Genomic DNA, 24,267 nt, shown 5'->3' with positions numbered 1-24,267 from the left:
CTGGATGTGTCGAATTTACACTTAAACAGACCTTGAGCAAAAAGGGTCAAAATCAAATGCCAGTTGCAGTGTTTCAAGTCCACGTCTACTGAGTACTCACAATACCAATTACTAGGTCTTTAGGAATGTTTTAGAGCTCTGTTTGAAAATCAAACACAGCTATAAAATATTTGCTTGACATCATCCATTCAATAAAACTTTCTCCAAGAAATTCATAAAATAATAAATGAGATTATGAAAAAAATTGCCAATGTTTTTCAGCCTACCCAATCTGCCACATGCTTCCGGGGCCTCATGTATTAGAGCCATAATAACATGAGCAAAAGCATACAGTGTGCTTATTACATGCCGGACACTGAAGTGCTTAATATAGGTGAAGTCATTTAATCTTCATACCAACCCTATGCAGTAGACTATTATCATCGTCTGTTTTTATACACGGAGGAAATTAAGGCAGAAAGGGGTTCTCTGGTTGGTATAAGGTCACACAGTAAAGGGCAGGGCTCCCTACTCCTTTAGTCTGTTCTCAATACCGTAACCAGAACATCTTGTTACAAATTGGACTGCGTCACTCCTCAGCTCCAAACCCTCCAGGGGCTCCCTTATCTCCTGCCAAGCCCTGCGCACCGCCCTCCGGGCTCAAATCCTATTCTGCTCTCCCCTTCACTGATGCTTCTCCAGCCTCCCTGTGTCCACCTCTGCGCACTTGCACGTCCTGCTGCTTCCTCTGCCAGGAACCTTCTCCCCAGATAATCTGCTCACTCCCTCACCTCCTTTAAATCTTTATTTAAACGTCACCTTCTCCGTGAGGCCTGCCAGGATCATCTTATTTAAAACTGTAACTCAGGGACTTCCCTGGTGGTCCAGCGGTTAAGACTCTGCCCTCCCAATGCCGCAGGGCGGGGTTCGATCCCTGGTCAGGGAACATGCCACATGCCACAACTAAGACACAGCACAAATAAATAAATGTTTTAAAAAAATAAAACTGCAACTCTGCATTTCCTTCCATGGCTTATTTTTCTGCACAAGTTACCTCCTAAGTGGTATGTAACTTACTATTTGTAATCACCTCCTGTCTCTAGTGTGTGACTTTTCGAGGTGACGTCACCTGGCACCTCATGGCTCCACAAGCATGCACTGAGTGGACGAGGAAATGCAGCGTGAGAAGTCAGCTGCTCTGCAGACACAAGGAAGACAACCTGCAGCGTCAGAGACAAGAGGGAAAGGTTGCCCTGGATGCGCCCTGCCTTTCTGAGGTCTGGTTCTCTTCCTGCCCTGGTTTGTCAGACACCTGTGCCCTCTATTCAAGTCTGGGTTAGCCAAAGTTGCCTTTTGTTTCTTGCAGCTGAGTCCTTAACCGAGATAGCATCCTGTTCCCTCTGCCAGAAGTGCCTTTTTCTCCTTGTTCAAAACTCAGTCTCATCTCTTACTAAAGTCAAGCTGCCACTGGAAACCGCAGGCCACTGCATGTAATACCTTACTTACCAAAGCTTTTGTCCTTCGTGTACGGATTTTTCCCCCCTTTCTGGTCCCCAGAATCTAGGACAGTGCCAGGCACAGTGAACATTCAGTGCATGGCTAGTGAATAAATAAATGGAGAGGGGAGACAGAGGTGGCCTACGGGCTTTCTAAACACTAAGGAGGAGTGTGAAGAGGATCTGCTCACACATAAATATCAAAGCAGGTAATTCAACACAGAGGTGGCTGAGGTCATAACCAGACCACATGTTCCTAGGAGGAAAATAAAATGAACCTGAGTCCCTCCAAATATTTTCTGATACAAACTTGTCTGTGCAGTGGCCTCCACCCAAGTACATTACCAGACAAGCTCTGCCAAAGGTCACTGAGCAGAAAGGCTCACAAACCAAAATAAAATGCTCGAACCTCATGGTTTATAGCAATTTTATTCGTAATTGCCAACACGTGAAGGCAGCCAAGATGTCCTCTAGCAGGTGAATGGGACACTGTGGTCCATCCAATGATGAACTATCAAGCCACGAGAAGACAGAGGAAGCTTAAATGCACGTTAGTAAGTGAGAGAAGCCAATCTGAAAAGGCTACGATGTTGTATAATTCTAACTATATGATGTTGTGGAAAAGGCAAAACTATGGAGATGATGAAAAGCCCAGTGATTATCGGTGGTGGGGATGGGGAGAGATGAATGGCACACAGAGTGGGCAATGTCCCTGCTCTCAATATTCTTATAAACGCCAAACAGCTATAAAAAAGTAAAGTCTCGAAAACACACAACCCAAACCTGTATTTATCTTTGTTTACAGGCCTGAAGTAAGATAACTAAGAGGTGGATGGAAATGTCAGACACATAAGCCTGCTTCACCTCCTAGATGATTTCCTCCTGTGAAGTGAAGGGCACTTCAGTGTACAGGTGTTAAGACCCTCATTTTGCCCTTTCCGGGGGCAGTCTCCCGGTGGCCTCGGGGATTTAACATCTTTTGAGCTAAGTCAGACCTATGAATCCTCTACTACTGTGGCTCTTCAAAACGTCCAGTGAGGAAAATGGTTTAATTTTTCAAGTAAGAGACACAGATTATAATCAATGGATTATCGATCACTGAATATAATCAATAAGATTATAATCAACAGCTAGTTTTAAGACTACCTTTGTCAGAAGATTAGCTAAGTGATTTTTTTTTTTGATGGTCTGAAACATATAAAGAAAAAGAAAAATGGAAATGTCATTTTCCTGTCTTTACGTTACCCTGTCACCCACTGCTTGGAAACGGAATAGTTTAATGAAGTCTGGCAGCCCCTCTTCAACTCTTATGTACGCAGCCCTTAACTTAAGCATACACGTTGTACATACATATTTTATTTTATATATTTGTAATTTTTAAGTTTATCTTAACATACTTCCTGGTATGAAAATCTTTTCATAACTTTTGTTACCAAAATGAACAAAATCCTCATTAAAATTAGTAGAACCATTTGAAGAAGCCAAAGTAATGCAGGTGTTTCATTCTCCCCCCACTTAGGAGAAAAATCTGAAAAACAACTCCTTTATTCACTTCCAGTAAAGAAATGTGTTCAAGATTTTGTATTATTTTAAGCTACAATATTGTGAGAAAGGTTTTATTTGCTTTATACAACAGTAAAAATTATATATTACACGTTAACTACTATATATCGTGATATATAATTAATAAAATACTGCCTATCAAAAAGTTTTACCATTGTTTAAAAAAAAACATGAAAGTGATTTTTAAGCTGTACATTTTCTTCAAAAGAAGAAATTCCTAGCTTTTACTCAGGAAAAAAAAAAAAGTACATTTGAAAAAGCTTTTCTCTTAGGAGAAATCTGGGATTCACTGTGTCATTTGTATTTTCTTCTTTTTCTTCTTCTTTTTTTCCAACATTTCTACCATTTTCCTTTTCTTGGCTGACCCCAAGCCTTTTCCTTTCGTTGGCTTAGTCCTGTCACCAGTTAAACCACGTTTCTTTGTGTCAGGTTCTGGCTGCCTTTCTTCCTCCTGGACCGCATGGCCAGATTCCTCTTGATTGCTTCTGGACTCTTCTTTACTTACTAGGGCACAGGAGACAGTGCGTTTAAAGGCTGTTTTCCCCTCTGAAGTAAACACAAGCTGACCATACAGTGAAGTTATCTGGACCTCCTGCACTTTAACAGCTCAAGAGATAACAAACTAAACTTTCTAAACAATCAATTTCATTTACCAGGAGGCTCTGCAGCTGGAGGCAGGCTTTCTTTCCTGTCTGTCATTCTGTCCAGCCACACTCCAAGACATGTCAGCCTGGCGTTAGTGTTTACTTCACACAATAGAGACGGGGAAGCTTTCTAAAACATAAGAAAAAAAAATTCATAACATGGAGGAATTTTAAATAATTACTTTTATTTTTCCATAATTAAGTTACCTTAATTTAAAACTTACACTGAATTCTCTTGAGTATAAAATATGCTGTTGGGGCTTCCTAGGTGGCGCAGTGGTTAAGAATCTGCCTGCCAATGCAGAGGTCATGGGTTCGATCCCTGCTCTAGGAAGATCCCACATGCCGCGGAGCAACTAAGCCCGTGTGCCAAAAAAAAAAAATAAAATAAAATATGCTGTTTAGAAGAAATCTATTATCTTGATTCATGATTGGTTTGACTAAGTCCTTCACAAGAGCCAATTTCTAAGAAGTGCTCCACTAAGGAAAGGGACCATTTTATCTTGCTTATTTCTAGGTTTTCTGTTTGTTTTTTAAGCTCTTTATTGGAGTATAATTGCTTTACACTGTTGTGCCAGTTTCTGCTGCACACCAAAGTGAATCAGCTGTATTTAGACATATATCCCCATATCCCCTCCCTCCTGCGACTCCTTCCCACCCTCCCTGTCCTGACCCTCTAAGTCATCACTCATTATCGAGTTGATCTCCCTGTGTTATGCAGCAGCTTCCCACTAGCTATCTATTTTACATTTGGTGGTGTATATATGTCAGTGCTACTCTCTCACTTTGTCCCAGCTTCCCTTTTACCCCCCACCCCGTGTCCTCAAGTCCATTCTCTACATCTGCATCTTTATTCTTGCCCTGTCACTGGGTTCATCAGTACCATTTTTTTTAGATTCCATATATATGAGTTAGCATATGGTATTTGTTTTTCTCTTTCTGGCTTACTTCACTCTGTATGACAGACTCTACGTCCATCCACCTCACTACAAATAACTCAATTTCATTCCTTTTTATGGCTGAGTAATATTCCATTGTACATATGTGCCACATCTTCTTTATCCATTCATCTGTTGATGGGCATTTAGACTGCTTCCATGTCCTGGCTATTGTAAATACTGCTGCAATGAACATTATGGTACATGTTTCTTTTTGGATTATGGTTTTCTCAGGGTACATGCCCAGTAGTGGGATTGCTGGGTCACTTGATAGTTTTATTTTTAGTTTTTTAAGGAACCTCCATACTGTCTTCCATAGTGCCTGTACCAATTTGCACTCCCACCAACAGTGCAGGAGGGTTCCCTCTTCTCTGCACCCTCTCCAGCATTTATTGTTTCTAGATTTTTTGATGATGGCCATTCTGATGGGTATGAAGTGATACCTCATTGCAGCTTTGACTTGCATTTCTCTAAAGACTAGTGATGTTAAGCATTTTTTCATGCGTTTGTTAGCCATCTGCATGTTTTCTTTGGAGAAATGTCTACTTAGGTCTTCCATTTTTGGATTGGGTTATTTGATTTCTAGATCTTAACAAAGAACTGTGCTCAAAGTAGGTACTCAACAAACCACATTCACAGAATGTGTTTATAAGACAAAGAAGAATAATAAACCAAGTCTCTGTAAGAGGGAGACTACCAAAGGGAATTTAAATTTCTAACTATCTGGTTCAAAACTATTGCTAATTTTACAACTGATCAAAAATTCCCCATTCTTTTTTTTCATAGCACTGGCAGGATTTTTATCTAACAGAATCTTAGAAAGAACATCTGTATACAGGAGAGAAGAAACCAGCGCTGCTCTGGCTGGAAGAGCAGGAGCGCTGGGATCCTGCCAACTCAGACTCACCAATACCAATCCCAGGCAGCGCTATGCAACCCTAACTTTAAAGCCATGAATATCAATCATGCCAGGAAGCGATCTTAAAAGTGTAAAGACTTTTGCCCATGATCCTTAAAAAAATCCCACCTCACTTAAAGTAATACTGACAGTAAGACTTGCATTCGGTGTATTTACATTGTGCTAAGACACTGACCTTGTCCTCTTTAAGCTTCCACATTTTGATGAAACCATCACTCGATGCTGTAACAATAACATGATGCTCTGGAGTTTCAAAACTGCACATGTCTTTAACCCTAGGACGGAAACAGTAACACCATAAAAGATCCATTTTTCCAGACGGTATCATACTGCTAGAAAGCTTCTATGCACATGACCTCTTGACTTTTCAATGCATCAAGTGTTTCCAAACTGTTCAATGAACAGTGCCTAAAATTTAACATACTTCACATTCCCATGAGTCAGTGAGTCATTTTCGGGGTCTAAATTCCAAGACAAAATTGACTGTCAACCATACACGAAGAAACAGTTGAAAAGATGATGATAGATAACTATAAATAATCACCTTGTCATAAGGGAAACAAAGAGAGTTAAAGCAAAGCCCCTCACCTCAGGAAACTACACGGTCAGTACCGAGAGAAAAGACAACAGAGATGACCCCCTCCTCTGCACCTGTTTCTCTTGTCCTCAGTGCCACCACCCACAGTCTAAGCTACTGTCATTTTCTCTTCTGGATTACGGAGTAAACTAACTGGCCTCTCTGCTTCCATTTTTGCCCTCTATCAATTTTTTTAAAAACTCAAACCATGTTATTCCCAGGTTTAAAATTCTACAAAGCTAGGATCTGCTTTACAATAACACGGGAGAGGTAGGAAGCGGCTGGGACACGGATAAACCAGTATCTACAAAGGCACTTAGTATAAAATCCAAAATTCCCACCACCACTTGCCAGGCCAGGCACCGTTTAGCTCACTCTGACCCAGTCACATAGGTCTTCTATTTATTCTTAAAACACACCAAGCTCTTTCCTCCCTCAGAACCACTGTGACTACAGTTCCCTCCCCTTTTTAGAAATAGCTCCTTTATCCCTAAGGTCTCACTCCCCCTTCCCTGATCAACCTATCTAAATAAGTTACCCATGTTATTCCCGAATCATAATCCTATTTCCTTCCTGTTACAATTACCTGCTTACTTGTTTATCATCTGTCTGATGCCCCACTACAAGGTAAGAGCCGGTACAAGCTCCTGCTGCAGTATTTTATTACAGATGCTCAGTGAATACTTGTTAAATGAATGAATGAATGGCCAAATATCATAAGCGCTATAGAGCCTTGAAGAATGTGTTCACTTCCCAACACAGGGGAGAAGGGCCTGTCTAACTGCAGTATTCTGCATTGGGTCTTCATTGCTGTGTGCGGGCTTTTCTCTAGTTGTGGCAGGCAAGGGCTACTCTTCCTTGCGCAGCAAGGGCTCTAGGCGTGCAGGCTTCAGTAGTTGTGGCATGTGGGCTCAGCAATTGTGGCTTGTAGGCTCTAGAGCGCAGGCTCAGTAGTTGTGGCACATGGGCTTAGTTGCTCTGTGGCACGTGGGATCTTCCTGGCCAGGGATCAAATCTGTGTCCCCTGCACTGGCAGGTGGATTCTTAACCACTGGGCCACCAGGGAAGTCCCAAGAGATTTCTTAAAGCTAAACTATTACTTAGAAAATAAAAACTAACAGTTGTCTGAACCATAAAAGAACATGCAAATAAAACACATTAAAGTATAACCATCCATGATCACCTTTTCAAAATTATAGTGGAAAAAGCAGAGGCAGAGGCAGACAGAACTGGGTTGACTCTCAGCTCCATCACCTAACAGCAGGGTAATCCTCGTCCAGTTACTTAAACGTTTACTCTGAGACTCACATCTACCCCCAGAGATACAGTGAGGAAGAGGTTAACAGACTGGCACAAGACAGAGGTTAACATGTCATCTATTTCTCCTGCAGGAAAAACAAACAATGTAGAAGGTACTAGAAGTGGACAAGGAGAATGAAGAAAAAGGACAAGAGCGGTCGGGGCAGAGCTCGAGATAGTTTAACTGTTTTTCCCCTTTCAAGTATGGATTGAGGATTTCAGGCCTCAAGTCTGATGAAATTATTGGGAAAATAAATATCATGTGCAAATGACTAGTGCTGACGACAACTTCACCACTTTTGCATCACTAAGGCCAAGACAACAACAATCCCACCAGCCTCTTTGGCTCCAGAAATCATATATATGTAGACATGTCTGACTATGTCTACAGTCGTTCGTAAAAAATATATACTCTGCTTTACGAAGCTACTGCATTTATAAGAGGCTCCACACATACATGCACACAGAGCTTTGGGGGGAAAATACCTGTTTTCATGCGCTTTAAATTCAGAGAGGCACATTAGTGAATCACAGTCAAAAAACCTTACAACCTCTTCATCTCCAGCCACTGCAAGGACAGATTCCTAGGAGAGAAAAAAATGAATACTATCCAGCCCATATGAAAGGGAAGTAAATCTTAGCTCAGGCCAATTGCTGCCAGAGAGTAATGTGAGCCCAGTATCACAGATCTTGCCACTTTCCCTAAAGGGACTGAACTCTTGGGATTTTTAAGTGTTTACACATATTAAAAAAAACAACAACTGCAAAACATATTTGCATACCACACCCCAGCCTACTGGTCCATAGCCACATACTTTATAGTTGGCCAGAATAACTCTCTAAAATAAAAACAACACAAAGTGAGGAGACAGCAACATTTTAGCAAAAGAAAAGAAAAGAAAAGAAAAGGGACTATACATCAGTAGAAGCCAATGCTATTTAGAAATCAAAACTTACTTGGACTCAGGGATTTTGAAGCTTAGCCCAATGCCTAAGTAAAAAGAGGCCCATGCAAAGTAACCTGTTCAAGATAACAAAACCAACCCATGCCAAAGAGGGCTTTAACTCAAGTCTTCTGACGGCTAGACAGAGTGGCTTTTCCACTGCATCACACTAGCTCCCAAGGGAACAGACTTATAGGGAGAATAAGACATTTCTTCATGGGATGGCAGTTTGGAAGTACAAACTCAGAACCAGAAGTCCAGTTCACTGATATCTTCCTGGAACAAACTCTGAGCTCAAGAATATTTTACCCTAAAGTAAATGCTGCCCAATACCTAGCCCCTTCAGATGGTGGCTAATGATTTGTACTTGGTGACTTGTATTAGCCATCAGCAGAGCACACAAAAACCACCGAGTAGCCCTAGGGAAGAAGGGAAGGTGGGAAACCTTCACCAACCAAATAAATAAGGAAAAAAAAGAGCTAATGTTTGTTTTCAGTTTTTCTTGTTTGAAAAGCAAAATTTCAAATGCACCTGCTCCATTAAAACAAATTTCTTAAATTCGATTAAAAACAAAGGATTTCATTCCTTTTTATGGCTGAGTAATATTACATTGTGTGTGTGTGTGCACGCGCGCGCGCAAGCGCCACATTGTCTTTATCCATTCATCTACTGATGGGTACTTAGGTTACGTCCACATCTTGGCTATTGTAAATAATGCTGCAATGGACACAGGACTACATATATACCTTTTTGAATTAATGTTTTTATTTTCTTCAGATAAATATCCAGAATTGCTGGATCACATGGTAGTTCTATTTTTAATTTTTTGAGGAACCACCATACTGTTTTCCACAGTGGCTACACCAATATACATTCCCACCAACAGTGCACAAGGGTTCTCTTTTCTCCACATCCACACTAAACACTTCGTATTTGCTGCCTTCTTGATAATAGCCACCCTGACAGATGTGAGGTGAGATCTCATTGTGGTTTTGATTTGCGTTTCTCTGGTGACTGGTGATGGCTGAGCATCTTTCCTGTTGGCCATCTTTATATCTTCCTTGAAAAAATATCTATTAGATTCTCTGCCCATTTTTTTTTTTTTTTTTGATGTGGACCATTTTTAAAGTCTATTGAATTTGTTACAATATTGCTTCTGTTTTATGTTTTGGTTTCTTGGCCCTCAGGCATGTGGGATTTTAGCTTCCCTACCAGGGATCAAACCCACACCCCACTCATTGGAAGGAGAAATCTTAACCACTAGACTGCCAGGGACCACCCCTCTCTGCCCATTTTTTGATCAGATTGTTTATTTTGATGTTGAGTTATATGAGTTCTTTGTATATATATCATTTCATTGTAGCATGATTTACAATAGCCAAGTTATAAAGTAATCTAAGTGTATAATAAACATGTGAGAGACATAAAAAAAAAAAAAAAAGAATACTATCCAGGATGCCGTCAACCACACCACATACACTAAACTCCCACCACTGACTGCCGACCACTTACTGAAAGAAATGTGACAGAAGATACTCTCTTTTCACTTGTGATGGTGCCGCTGACGGATGCGGTGTCAAGCTGATAGACATCTATTCTGTTCAGTATGACAACTACGTATTTCTCTCCCCGAGGGGACCATTCCACTATGTGAGCATCTGTAAGTCAAAAGAACAAAGCTGTTCTATCTCATAAATAAAAAAGAGATTGAACAGGGTCATAATATAAAGAGCAAATATTTACGCTGCACATTTTCACATGCGTTATCCCATTCAATCTTCATGACAAACTTATGACACATATTTTGTGAGTTAAACTGCAGACAGTGAACTGGCTCAAAGAATCATTACAGTCATACAGCTGGTAGGTGGCAGAGCCATGCCAGGAATCCCATCTAAAGTGGGAAAAGAGATTAACCTAAAGCATCTGCTCCCAGAGGGAACCACCACCATGCACGGAAATAAATGTACGTGTGCACGTACACAAGAGCGTGTGTGTGTCTACACATTCACATCCCATCAAATTTTCAAATACATTTGAAACAAAAATACTCACTTTGTTTTATGTTTTTTACGAATGCCGATCTGCCTTCCACAAGGTTCCATGTTCTGCAAAACAGGAAGCTCGTTTATGGCATGATCACCAACTCTGGCCAGGTGTAAAGGTAAGCTTAATGAAGACTCAAATGAAACTTTACTAACTAACTACTTAGCTACTTAAAAGAATTGCCTGAAATATTTATTATCAAGCAAGGTTAAAACTCACTCTGCTCCCACAGCCCTTTCCTATGCTGAGTACATTGTATTTTCAAAAGGTTTCACCTCCTAAAACACTTCTTTTTGGGATCACTGTCTACTTCACAGCTTACAGCTGCAATGTAACGTGCATGTCTGAATACAGAGCTTGTCACCTTTTTCCATTATGAAAAGGTTCACTAGCTTTCAACCTCTCCCTTGTGTCAAAACATCTTCAAATGGCTGACAACATGAGACAACACAGAAACAGAATCTAATTACTACAGTAAAAGATGCCCCCAGGGTGGGTTCTTATCATACTTGGAGAACAAAGACCACAGCTTAGTAAAGGTGCTCTTGGGTCTTAAGGACTTACCTTAATGTCTTATCTGTACCCACAGACAGGGCCAACTTGCCAGATGGGTGAATGGAAAGGAAGGTCACATGTCCTCTAAAAGGAAACTGACAGTTAGTCCCCAACTTGACTGGCACCTGGAGACCACCAATGGGGAAGGCTGGACTCACTTGTGAGCTTTAATTGACTTTAGGCACTCCCATTTCTTTGCATCCCAGACACAAATGAGGCCATCCTCTGCCCCGCTGATTAAGTGTCTGTTGCCGTGGAATTTTAGGCAAGTTATTGTGCCTGTGGAAAAACCAAGATAGGCAAAATGAACATTCATTTTGAGTGCAAACTCCATTTCTGGTTTGAAGGCTATGATGAAGTAAGTAAAATATCCAACATCTTTTTTTATTATTATTATTATTATTTATTTATTTAGGCTGCGCCGGGTCTTAGCTGCAGCATGCAGTATCTTTGTTGCAGCATGAAGGCTTTTTAGTTGAGGCATACATGCAGGATCTAGTTCCCAGCAGGGAGCAAACCTGGGCCCCTTGCATTGGGAGCACAGTCTTAGACACTGGACCACCAGGGACGTCCCTCCAATGTCTTAATATTACTGAAATATGCCTTAAAGTCTTGGGTGAAGAAATTAATTTGTTTTTCATCCAAGAACATACAGTTCCAAGCCTATGCAAATAGTTTCAGCAGAGAGTTTCTCTACTGTAGATACAGGTTTGAACTTATCAGTCCACTTTCTTGCTTTACATCCCCATAATCATAAACTTTGGAGATGGCTACCTAGGATAGTTTGAGCAGAAGTCCAATAAAACTGGGACTTTCCTGGTGGCGCAGTGGTTAAGAATCCGCCTGCCAATGCAGGGGGCACAGGTTTGATCCCTGGTCTGGGAAGATCCCACATGCTGCAGAGCAACTAAGCCAGCGAGCCACAACTACCGAGCCCATGCACCACAACTACTGAAGCCCGCACGCCTAGAGCCTGTGCTCCGCAACAAGAGAAGCCACTGCAATGAGAAGCCCATGCACTATGACGAAGAGCTGCAACTAGAGAAAACCCTCACACAGCAACGAAGACCCAATGCGGTCAAAAATAAATAAATAAATTTATTAAAAAAAAAAAGTCCAACAAAACTAACCAGCTACTCTGGGAAATAAACCAAGATATACAGCCATATGACTTCTACTTTCCAAACACTGAGTTAGCCACCCAGCCATCCACAACGCAGTTACTATGCCTTCAGAGCTGTTTCTGATTTGACGTCTACACAGTACTTACTCACTGTCATAAGAATTTATTACAACAGTTTCATAAAATGTTACTCTTTAATTATGCCTTCTGTATTCCCCTTCCATGGTTAACAAATCTTCCTATATCTTTTCAACTTCTTTACAAAACATTCCACTGCCTCCACTCAAACCAAAGCCTGGATCACCCGTGAGTTTCCCCTATAGCTCTCCTCAAGTATGAAAAGCCTGGAGCGAGGTGAGGTGATGAGAGAACCCAGTACTCAATCTCCCAAAAGCAGTCCTCAAGTAAGATCCCTCACCATTTGAAGTTCATGTCACCCAGCTTGACTGCCCTATAGTTGAGGAGTCGGCAACCACTGTGTGCAGGTCAGATCTGGCTGGTGGCCGGTTTTTCTGCAAAGGCAGCTTTACCGGAATACAGCTATACTCGCTCACTTACAAATGGCTATGGCTGCCATAGCACGGCAGAGGCGAGGAATCCTAACGGAGACTGTATGGCTGCAAAGCCTAAATATTTACTATTCTGTCCTTCTAAGAATAAGAGTGAGCCCCCCTGGGTAATGTGTGCCCATCTGCACACCTCCTGGTTAAGCCTTTACACTGCCCTTTATATTGGAGGAGACAAAAATCTGTGAGGAAGAATTCTGCACCCCAAGAAAGCACTAATACTATGTGGGCTTATGGACTCCCTTCTCCTCACAGTGGGAGACTTCAGCCATCTTTGCCCATGTTTTCCTCCTTCCCTCTTGTCCTATTCCTTATTTTGGAAACTTTGCTTTCCCACATCTTCTGCTCCTTCTGCCCATGACTCCACCTGTTCCCTGGAAAAGAGCTTATCTATTACCAACTGTTAGAAACACAGGATTTGTACAGGAATGAAGGAAATCAGGAACCCTATTTCATCCATCCCCTACCCAAACTCTTTCCAAGTCAGTCTTGTTGCTGAACACACAGAACTTGTTTAACTTATTTCTTCTAAGCCTGAGGGAGAGAGAAGCCTTCCTGTATGAACTGAGATTAGGAGACAGAGGGGAAAAGGAAAGTACATTGAAATCACTCAAAGCTGAGCTTCTGCTGAAAATAGAGACACATGTCAAAGTAGCTAAGGACCAACTAATATAAGAAAGACATGGATCACTCTAAATTTACAGCTAGAAACCAACGCTTGGCATGGAACTTCTGAAAGACAGTGTAAGAAAAAGGGTACCTGTCTTACCTGTCTTTCATTGCAGGAAACTAACTTGCTTGGCTGAGTTTCCTCAAACTAAGTACATATCTAAGCGATTCTACCACCTTAAGTTCTTTCTTCCTTTCCCTTTTGCTTCTGGAACACATGTGAAACTCCTCCTTCTCTGTCCCCTGGGAAAATGCAGTGAAAATACCATACGATGTTCAATATCGGGGAAAAAAATTACCTGTTCAGTCTTTCCGTCCCTTGATCCTCCCCTTATCCTGGTCAACCGACCATCCGTGTGGAAAACACAACCCTGACTTGCGATCTCTCCTCCCCGACCTCCTCTGTATTTCAGCCCCTCACTCCTACAGCCTGGACACTGTTACCACCCAGCACTTTTCCACATCAACTCTATCCTCTGACCACAACCTCCCATCCTTCCAACCCTTCCATGCCTTCCTGCACTCACACTCCACCTGCTTTTATTCTGGAGATCTGCAGACCCTTCACACCCTATTTTCTCTAGGCTGACAACCTATTCTTTCTCCAAAATCCTCAATTCCCTTGTAAATCAGTTCTTCTCTTGCACACAAGTAACCTTCCTCTCTCTACAGAAATACCTGTAGCTTATCACAAACAGATGTTACTCTAACTTCAGTTGGGCTGGTCCTCATCAGTCCTTTGCTTGTTTGCCTCTCTCCCAAATCCACACCACCAGCACTACTCCCTCCTTTCCATTCAATCCTCCATCCACTTCTCCAACACCGCAGCCTCCACTTCAACCTTCTCACTGTACCGAGCTTCTTACAGTTCCCCAGACACACCACTGGTTAAAAATACAGGCTCTACACAGTGGTTAAGAATCTGCCTGCCAATGCAGGGCACACGGGTTCAATCCCTGGCCCGGGAAGATCCCACATGCCATGGAGCAACTAAGCCCGTGTGCCACAACTACTGAGCCTGCGCTCTAGACCCCAAGAGACACAACTCTGAGCCCATGTGCCACAACTGCTGAAGCCCCGCGTGCCTGGAGCCCGTGCTCCATAACAAGAGAAGCCACTGCAGTGAGAAGCCAACGCACTGCAACAAAGAGTAGCCCCCGCTCTCCGCAACTGCAGAAAGCCCATGCACAGCAACAAAGACCCAACACAGCCAATTAATAAAAATAAATAAATAAATACAAATTTAAAAAAATACAGGCTCTAGACCTAGGTTCAAGTTCTAGTTCCAGTGTTTTGCAACTCTCGGCAAGTCAGGTAACATCCCTGCGCCTAGGTTTTCTCTTCTGTGAACTGAAGGTACAATTATACCTTCCTGCCACACTGCTGGGTACCTGACACTCCCTCCATAAAGTCAGCTATTCATGTGATGCTGCTACTTGTGTCCTCAAATTGCCTGCTCTGCCTGGAATATCCGTTTCTCCACCTTGCAAGTTTCACCTGGCCAACAACTGATACTTTTCTTATAAAATTATTCAGGTGTCACCTTAAGGAAGTTTTCAATGAAAACTCGCTTCCTCCTCCTTCCCCTGTAGACTGAGTTAAGTGCCCCTCTTCTATCCCAATACAGACTGTGAATAACTTAAGGACAAAGAACCACATTTTTTTCCACTTCTGTATTTCCTAGCACAGAATCTGCTACATGTGAGACAATGAATTGTTCCTCTGAAGTCAAACTGTAAAGTAATAATACCCCGACATTATTATCTTAAAGAATACAATTTTCTTACCATTGTGATGCACTAGGGCCCCATGGTCTATCTTCTTTGTCATGTCATAAATATGAATGGTTTCATCTTTGCTCCCAGTGACTACAAAGCGGCTACTGACAGCTATGGCTGAGAGGGAGGCAGTGTGCGCGTGGTGAGTGAAGTCGGCCTCGGAAGTCCATTTCTGCCCAAAGGTAAAACGTACAGTCAGCACCCTGCCAAGATCGTATCACAGATCTCTACAAAGAGGTAAGTGGTTTCACGATCCATGAAAACTCTCAACGGATCCTACAAACGGAGCAAAGACTATGCAATGAAAGGGAGGTTCACACAGATAATAAGGAAGGTAAAGCAGGAGATGGGAAGGCAATGCTGAGTATCAACCAACTATGAAGACTGGGCTACAGGGACTTCAAGGTCCCATCCAAATCCTTAAATCCTTAATATACTTACTTACATGTGAAACTTCTATACCATTCATTCACTCAAATGTCCAAACCCTGATTTGAATTTATTCACTCCAACACTGAATGACTACTACTATGTGCTTGGCACCGTGTTAGGCCGCTGATACAGAGCAGTGAACAGAACAAACAAAAGCCCTCATTCTAAGGGAGCTGCCATTCCTGTGGGAGTCACAGACAAGACACAATACGATGTTACACACACAAGTATCAATATAACGACAAGGCCTATAAAGAAAAATGAACAGGATTTGCATTAATACCAACATAAGCCCTAGAGAATGACCAACGATGAGGTCTTGAGAACTGTATACTTGCTGCCACGTAACTTTTGGATTGGATGAGTGTGACTGGTTGAGTACAAAGGATGACAGCTGAACACACACACATACCCCACAAATCAAACAAGATGCAATAAGAGGTATTATCAAAACAAATAAACCAACGAAGGAAAAAAATTCACCAAATTTGTTTCACGCTTAAGATGTGTTACTGCAAATTAACTCCTAAAAAACAACAGCAAGATAGTCCTTCCACTAGTCAGGACCCAGAGGGCCTCTTTGGAGTAAAGGCACAACATTCCTGAGGAGCTGCTATGGCCATAAATCAAAGAATAACCTCTGCTTGTGCGTATACAGAAGGAATGTTGGTTATCTGGGCTATTTCCTGACTAGGTTTAGAAGCAGTCCTAGGTAATGATTAAGAGCTTCAAGCACCAGAGACACCTGGGAATTTGAGTCCCAGGTCTGCCAAATCACTCAACCTATCTCAACTTCCAGTTCCTCATCTGTAAAACGGGGATAACTGTATCTGCCTCAGAGGGTTGCTGTGAGAACTACTGTGTATCTGAAACATGGGAAGCAACATTACTACAAAAAGAACACAATCAATAGCCTCATCCTTGAGTATTCGAAACAGGTCACCTTTCAGCCAAAGGCAGACTAATAACCAGAGTAGAAGATAAACAAAAACAATTAGTCAAGTCATATATTTCCAATTTTCTAGTTAATTCAAGACTGACACTTTGACTTCTTCATAAACAAATACTCAATGGAATAGGTTTCTGGGAAATACCTAGGACTGCTTAGGGGAAAAAACTGCACTGGGCTAAAAGCCGAGAGATCTTGTTTCTAGCAGCAGAAACTAACACAACATTGTAAAGCAATTATACTCCGATAAAGATGGGAAAAAAAGAGAGAGAGACAGATTTGGTTTCCAGTCCTGGGATATCCTAACTACCTGTGTGACTACTGCCAATGTATTTAACCTTTCAATTCTCACATCTAGTAAAACACTTATATTTTGCTGTGATTTTTCTCCATGTATTTGCCTCCCGCATCCTCTCCTCTTTATGTTGGGAAAATCTCCAATCCAGGATCCACATCTTTGGCTTCCCTGCACTCTCACTGCAAGCACCGGCCTCACCGTAAGGGCCCAATAATGAATTGGTGTCACTTTATCTATGAGGGGTTTATCCAGATTTAACTCAAACATTTCGTAAAATTCCAGAACATAAACTCAGTGAAAGAGCGAACTGTTCTTTCATTAAATCCTGAACACCTCACTGGCTGTCAACCTAAATTCATAACCTGCGGCTCACTGGCTCGTCTGCAGAAATGCCACCTTCCTTCGTCCACCACAGTCAGAATGTTTATTACAAAAGTCAGGTACCATCTCGCCTTGTGAAACGGCTTCTCCATGTTTTCAAAGGCTAACGTGCATTTTAAGTGTCCCGAACTTCATTCATCACTGAATCCCTAAGAAATCAGACGATGTGTCCACCGCGCAGCTGTGTTCAACTCGGCAGTGTGGGAACCAGACCTGATGTTTGCCCGCCTCCCCCCACCGCGGCCGCTCCGCGCGCAGGCTCTCACCTCGTGGGCGCCGCTCGCCTCGGGCTCCGGGTGTACAGTGAACCCAAAAAGGACCTGCTCGTAGCACCCAGCTACCAGCTCCATGCGGCAGCACACGTGGCTCCGCAGCCAGCCCGGTTCAGCACAGCGCGGCGGTGACGAAAGCGGAAGAAAGGCGGCGAGGGGTCCTTCCTGCGTCGGCGCTCACGTCTACGTCAGGACCGCGGGGCTGCCTTTTAGACGCCTGCATCCGTGGGATGGGTTTCAGGGCTAGAAGAGCACGCGGCATTTCCAAGAAGGGAACAAGGACGGACTCTCCATGACGCAATTCTCATTTCAAGTAGAAAAAAAAAAAACCTGGGGACTAACAGGCGTATCCTAGGAAGGCTTGAGGTAGGCGCTTCTGAGGCGAGTGGGCGGGACAGCCTCTGCGGAAGCCCCCCGTTTCCGGGGTGTCTACGGAAGGGGCGGGGCAGCTTCCGGCCCGGGTGGGAGGCGGGTGAGCGGCCTGGCGTTGCGAGGCAGTTGGGCAGTGTGGTTCCCTGTCTGTCGAGCGCTGTGTTCCAGGTCGGGAGTTAGGCCTCCTTGTTGTGCGGGAAGCCGAGGAATGAACTTTTCCCGCTCACATTCTCCGTAACGGGGCAAGGAGGGGTGGTGTTTAGGGTTCGCCGTGATCAGAGGAGTCCGATTCCCTCGTACCCTCCGGGGCCAGTCTCGCCCTGCGCACCTTTACTTCCAGCTGGGCTGTGGCTCGTCCAGCTCTGGGGACGAATCGGCCAAGGGTGTGGCACGTCCTGGGCAGGGAGGAGGACCCTCTACTCAAGGGGAGTAGAGACGTTCCTTGAGGAAGAAGGTGCAGTCATCCCTGGTGAGGTTCCAGAAAGCGCATTTATTTCCGTGTCGCTACCTCCCCAGGTGAGGTGCGAAGTCAAACGTTCATGAAAGCACAGGTAGCTCTAAAGTAGCGTCGAGATGTTCACGAGATAGGGAGATCCAGAGAGGCATCAGAAAGGACAGCATCGCGCAGGCTTCCAGGAGAGCACATCTCAGAGCGTAAGATGAGTCCAGTGAAGGCCGCAGCGGGTGGGTGTGACGGTCAGGAGGCTGAAGCGACGTTGGCGTCGACCCTTCCACCCCCGTCTAGATTGTAAGGGCAGCCCTGTAGCGCTGAGACCCTTTTGCCTGAGGACGTTTGCTCCGGGGCGCTGTGAATCGTCAGTACGTGTTTAACTCGGGTCTGCTTTAACTGGTGCTGATCTGGGTCTTGCAGCGATGATTTCCTTGTGGTTGCCTTGGTTGTCACCGCGGTGCAAGGAAAGCCTTGTCCTCCGTGCACCTTGGCGACTCCGTGTGTGAGGACTCTTCAGGCGCTGAAATGCTGCGGTACAGCTCATCCTCAGGCTCTTGAAAACCGTGTTCACTGTTCGGCGGTTCAGGCACACCTGAGAGATACCGTGGGTTGGGTTCCAGAGCACTGCCGTGGCGTGTCACACAAACTCTTTGTTTTCCCAGTGTATGTAAAAGTTAGGTTTATGTTAGGTAGTCTGTTAAGTGTGCGATACTATTGTGTCTAAAACAATGCATATTCCTTAATTAAAAATGCTTTATTGCTAGAAACTGCTCACCATCATTTGAGGCTGCAGCGAGTCCTCGCAGTAACATCAGCGATCACGGGATCACCCTGCAAAATAGAATAATAATGAACAGGTTTGAAATATTGCGAGAATTACTAGAGTGTGACAGAGGCACGAAGGGATCAATGCTGTTGGAAAAATGATGTTGATAGACTTGCTCCAGGCAGGGTTGCCACAAACCTTCGACTTGTTAAAAAAAAAAAAAAGAGAATCTGTCAAGTGCAATAAAGTGAAGTGCAAAAAATGAGGTATGCCCGTAATTCCTTCACGTTGTGCTAGTTATCTTATTATGTTACTGAAAGTCACAAGTTGTTTTACTGTTTAAATTATTTTCCCATTTATTGCTTGTTACTTCTGGTGGTTCTTCCACCAGAGAACCACTGAAGTCAGAGGAGTGCTAATTGCAGGAGTGGGTGTCCCCTGGGCATGGGACAGAGAATGAGTAAGCAGGACATTTCCCGAAGTCTCATATTTTATCTTTAAATATATGACTTTTTATATACCTTTATTATAATGGGAAGTAATAGCCTCTCATCCGAAAAGAAAAAATACCCACTTTGAATAAAACTGTTTCAGAATCATGTGCATTATGTATTTTATTGCTTCTGAATTCCGCCTGGTACCCTGCCTCATTACCCCAGCAAAATCTCAACTGCTGTTTGAGAAGAGTTAGTACTCATTTGAAATTAACTTTAATATGTCACCAAAACAGGATAATTACTGTAGTCAGCACCTAGTGCCAGAGTGTCAGTTTTACCTGCTTAAGTTATCTGTCACATTTTATTTTATTTTTTTAAATTAAGTTTTATTGGAGTACAGCTGAGTATCTGTCACATCTTAGAGAAGTACCTTGTGGCTTATAAGTCTTTTGCTCCAACCAGGATTCTTTTAGCATATAGTTGGTTCACAAATGAAAACCATAGTGCAACGACATAAACATAGCTCAAAATGGTTTACTCTATTTATTTATTTATTTATTTCTGTAAAAAAAATAGTGGAACCAATCATAGAGCTTAGAAGACCTTAGAGCATCTCTAGTCCAGGGGTTCCTAATCTGGGGGAGTTCATGGATAAGTTTTTGGACCTACGAACGCCCTGAAATTATATGCAAAATTGTGTATGTATATTTATGGAGGAAAGTATTGATAAAATTTCATTACATTTTCAAAAAGATTAGAGGCACTAATCTAGCCTCTCAAGCTACAATACTTTAATACAGTCTGAGGTTATATATGCTGAAGTGGGTCCAGAACTCAAAACCACGCAGCTAAGTAACGGTAGACGCAGATGGGGCTGCTGCTTTTTGCACTTCCTTGGGCTCGAACATTCCCTTTAATGGAGAAGAAAAGTGGTTTTTCATTGTCTAAAGAAAAACACAATATAATATTATACATCTGCTCAACTGGATTCAAACTGAGCATACTTCCTGCCAAACCTCCTGTTCTGTTTCTAAACACAGGATGTAAAAAGCATTCAATCTCATTCTTGTGAACACTGCAGTTGCCAGGAAACAGCCAAGCCTCCATTGATCATTAACTCTAAAGCACAACAGGATTTCCAGTTTTGCATTTAAATTATTGATAGAAAAGCTTTTTATGCTTGAGCCATGCATTGATTTATTTGTTCATTCAACAAATATGTATTGAGTACCTGGCTTTGTCTAGTTTGCTAAAGAAAAAAGAGCCAGTTTTCCTTTTGGGGGGACGGGTGAGGGTGATGGCAAAGTGGATATACTGAGCTAAAAGCAGGATACAGTGGAGAGAAATCGGCCGTTAGAAATGTCATGTGAGTCTAGCATTCCTGCTCAGTTGCCCTCCTTTCATAGGGTGACAGGTAGCAAGTCTATTTAATGCGGGGACAGAGGTCACATGTGCTTGTATTCTCAGAGGACTTTGGTCTCCTCTGCATGCAGAGCTCAGGGAAGCAGAGTGGGCTACTTCCCCTGGACACTGGCCTGATAGAAATTTGCTTCACCTGCTTTATGGGAATAATCCAGGTGAACTACGAGAGGTTTGCACTTGAGGCTGTTAGAGATCAAGGCAATATTTGTGAACAACCCCTTGTCACCGTTATCTCAACATCGCTGGAATGTCCATCTTCATCTCTGGAGCCTTGCCCATGGCCTTTGATGCGCTGGCTCCTGCCATCTTCCTGGGCGGGTTCAACGTGGCCTATTGACCTACCCCTCCCCCCTCTTACCACCTTATCATGAAGATTCAACTCCCACATTCCTTTCCAACTACAGCTCCATAGCCAAAATTCTGATTTTCTTTCTTAAAAAAAAAAAAGTTCTAAAATAAGAGAAGGAAAGAAAAAAAAAGATAACATTTGTATGAAAGAATCTTAACTGATATGTTGAATTTGATTTCTAACCTGCTACAGTATTTAAGAATTGTTGGTTTTTTCCTAAAAAATACAACAAACTGGTGAATATAACAAAAAAAGAGGCAGACTCACAGATACAAAGAACAAATCAGTGGTTACCAGTGGGGTGGGGGTGGGAGAAGGGGTACAAACTGTTGGGTGTAAGATAGGCTCAAGGAGGTGTCGAACAATACAGGGACTATAGCCGATATTTTGTAACAACGATACATGGAAAATAACCTTTAAAAGTTGTATAGAGAATTCCCTAGCAGTCCAGTTGTTAGGACTCTGTGCTTTCACCGCCAAGGGCCTAGTTTCAATCCCTGGTCGGGGAACTAAGATACCTGCAAGCTGCACAGCCAATTAGAAAAAAAAAAAATAAAGATCCTGTGTTTGGTTGTGTGACTTCCTTCTTGATATCATCTCATAGACCAAGAAGAGGTGCAGAGTTATTTTGTCTTCAGCCATCATATCCGTGATCTCAACGCTAGTCTGGGGGAAGGGTGGAGGATGGAAAGGCCGCCTTCCAACTAAACAAACTCCCTCTGCTCACGCGGCTTTCCTCAATCCCCTCGTGATAGTTCTATTTACATCTTCTTAGCCAGACTTGGGCCACCTGGCCACGAGGCCTCTTGCTACCCCCAAATAAAATCAGGGTTCTGTTATTAAGGAAGAAAAGGAGACCTGATATTGGGCGGCCCCTAGTGATGTGTGCTCAGCTGCTAATCAATACCATCTCCCCTGAACACACTGGGAAATTCAGTAGAGTATAAGCTGCACTGTATCGCTAACGCCAGGCACCCACCTTGTGTATAGGAGTAAATGATGGGTAAATGATTGAATGACTTGAATTCATCATGATGGTTATTTCTCACATTACAGGTAAATATAGACTATATTAAGCATGTGAATAGTGGAATAGTTACAAGCTACAAGGAAATGACCAGACCCTCAATGTCCCTGGTTTTATTTTTGTTTTTTAATAAATTTATTTATTTATCTATTTTATTGGCTGTGTTGGGTCTTTGTTGCAGTGCGTGTACTATTCTGTAGTTGTGGAGAGTAGCGGCTACTCTTCGTTGTGGTGTGCAGACTTTCCGTAGCTGCGGCTTCTCTTGTTGCGGAGCACGGGCTCTAGGCGTGTGGGCTTCAGTAGTTGCGGAGCATGGATTCATTAGTTGTGGTGCTCAGCAGTTGCAGCTCCTGGGCTCTAGAGCACAGGCTCAGTAGTTGTGGTGCACGGGCTTTGTTGCTCCTCGGCACGTGGGATCTTCCCAGACCAGGGCTCGAACCCATGTCGCCTGCATTGGCAGGTGGATTCTTAACCACTGCGCCACCAGGGTAGCCCAATGTCCCTGTTTAGACTCAAAAGTTATCTTCTTAAATGTTGACATTTTGTGTAGCATTGCCACTTAAAGTTTGTGGGAGCTGGCTAGAAAGGCAGAAGCTGAGGCTCCACTCCAAATCTATGGAATCTGAACCCACATTTTAAACATGCTAAAGTAATTCGTACGTGCACTAAAGTTTAGGAAGCACTGCTTTGTCACGCTTTAAAACAAACAACCAGAATCACAGAGATATTTCTTTATATTTTTTCCCTGGTGGCACGGTGGTTAAGAATCCACCTGCCAACACAGAGGACACAGGTTCGATCCCTGGTCTGGGAAGATCCCATATGCTGGGGAGCAACTAAGCCCGTGAGCCACAACTACTGAAGCCCGTGCATCGCAACAAGAGAAGCCACTGCAATAAGAAGCCCACATGCAGCAGCAAAGAGTAGCCCCGGCTCGCCGCAACTAGAGAAAGCCTATGTGCAGCAACGAAGACCCAATACAGGCAATAAATAAATAAATTTATTTATTTAAAAAATAAATAAATAAGATACCGTATGCTGTGCTAAGCAGCCAAAAAAAAAAAAAATCCTGCACTTACATTAAGGTGTGGGTGGGGGGGCGGTGTTTGTGTGAGATATACCACTTCTTCCCATCAGCTGGTTGGGGTAAAAATTTCAACCTGCAGGGGATGTTTTTTAAAAAAATGTCCGGGAACTTCCCGGGTGGTCCAAAGGTTAAGACTCCGAGCTTTCAGTGCAGGGGCGAGGGTTCAATCCCTGGTGGGGGAACTAAGATCCCGTATATGCAGGGAGCAGCCAAAAAACCCCAAAGCTCCACTAGATGCTGGTTTCAATAGTTATTCTTTGCAGATAACAAAGCTGAGGAGGGAAACATTAAAATGTCTTAAGGTTTTAATGATTAAAAGTGACTCCCTTACCTACTATTGTAGAGGTGGGGTGGAGACTTCTGTGTGCCTCACCATTGCCCAACATACACGCCCCCTCTGGCCCTCCCCCCAAACCTCCCCCTTCTGGAGTTCCCCCAGGTGACCGCAATACGCTTCTGCCCACCCCACCCACCCCTTAACCCACATGAAAGTCATGGAATTAATTACCTGGCAGAAAGTGCCACTGCAGGTAATTCCTATCTCTGAGGCAGCTGTAAGAGTTATTTGTGGGGTTGAGAGGGTTTAGACCAGGAGCCGGAATTTTTGATGCGGGAGGTCAAAAGTGTGGTTGCTTTATCAAGTGTCTGGATAAATGGCTGGGCAGGAGGGTGTTGCAGGTTTTGGCATAGGGCAACAAAATAATTATTACTGGTACTGGCAAGGGTGAGCTGGTTTTTCCTACTCAATGAAAAGGAAGACCGGTAGTGTTCTGTTTCTTACACAATTTGGCAATTTACAAACCATTGCTTTGAAAATAGGTGTTCTTAAAACAGTGAAAGCGGATATCATCCTTACTTGTAACATCTGCGAGAAAAGAGAGAGTCCTGGGGTTTTGAGTTTTTCTGCCTTGATTGGCGATGTCATTCC

At 43.1% G+C, this 24,267-nt stretch overlaps 1 protein-coding gene across 1 annotated transcript; it reads right to left on the bottom strand.

The window, feature by feature from the left end:
• Positions 1–1,899: 1,899 nt before the first annotated feature.
• Positions 1,900–17,580, bottom strand: PAK1IP1 (PAK1 interacting protein 1). Its single transcript, XM_057700308.1, has 10 exons — positions 17,423–17,580; positions 15,106–15,268; positions 11,119–11,239; positions 10,970–11,044; positions 10,415–10,467; positions 9,872–10,017; positions 7,902–7,999; positions 5,715–5,814; positions 3,692–3,812; positions 1,900–3,542 (listed from the first exon to the last, which is right to left on the bottom strand). Exons 1-10 carry the CDS (start codon positions 17,504–17,506, stop codon positions 3,325–3,327), a joined length of 1,179 nt encoding a protein of 392 aa, XP_057556291.1. The 5' UTR covers positions 17,507–17,580; the 3' UTR covers positions 1,900–3,324.
• Between the last annotated feature and the right edge of the window lie 6,687 nt (positions 17,581–24,267).

The sequence above is a fragment of the Hippopotamus amphibius genome, chromosome 11 (genome assembly GCF_030028045.1).
Source record: "Hippopotamus amphibius kiboko isolate mHipAmp2 chromosome 11, mHipAmp2.hap2, whole genome shotgun sequence".
Taxonomy (NCBI): Eukaryota; Metazoa; Chordata; class Mammalia; order Artiodactyla; family Hippopotamidae; genus Hippopotamus; species Hippopotamus amphibius.
Note: the sequence above shows the minus strand (reverse complement) of the source record. Positions and strands in the feature narration are given on the sequence as shown.

Excerpts from the sequence above, each read along its gene's own strand:
- PAK1IP1 (XM_057700308.1), bottom strand. The coding sequence starts at position 17,506 with ATGGAGCTGGTAGCTGGGTGCTACGAGCAGGTCCTTTTTGGGTTCACT. Across the intron at positions 8,000-9,871 it reads CTTCTGTCACATTTCTTTCA|GAATCTGTCCTTGCAGTGGC; the intron begins GTAAGTGGTCGG and ends TTTCTCTCCTAG. Across the intron at positions 3,813-5,714 it reads GGAAGCTTAAAGAGGACAAG|AAAGCTTCCCCGTCTCTATT; the intron begins GTCAGTGTCTTA and ends CTTATGTTTTAG.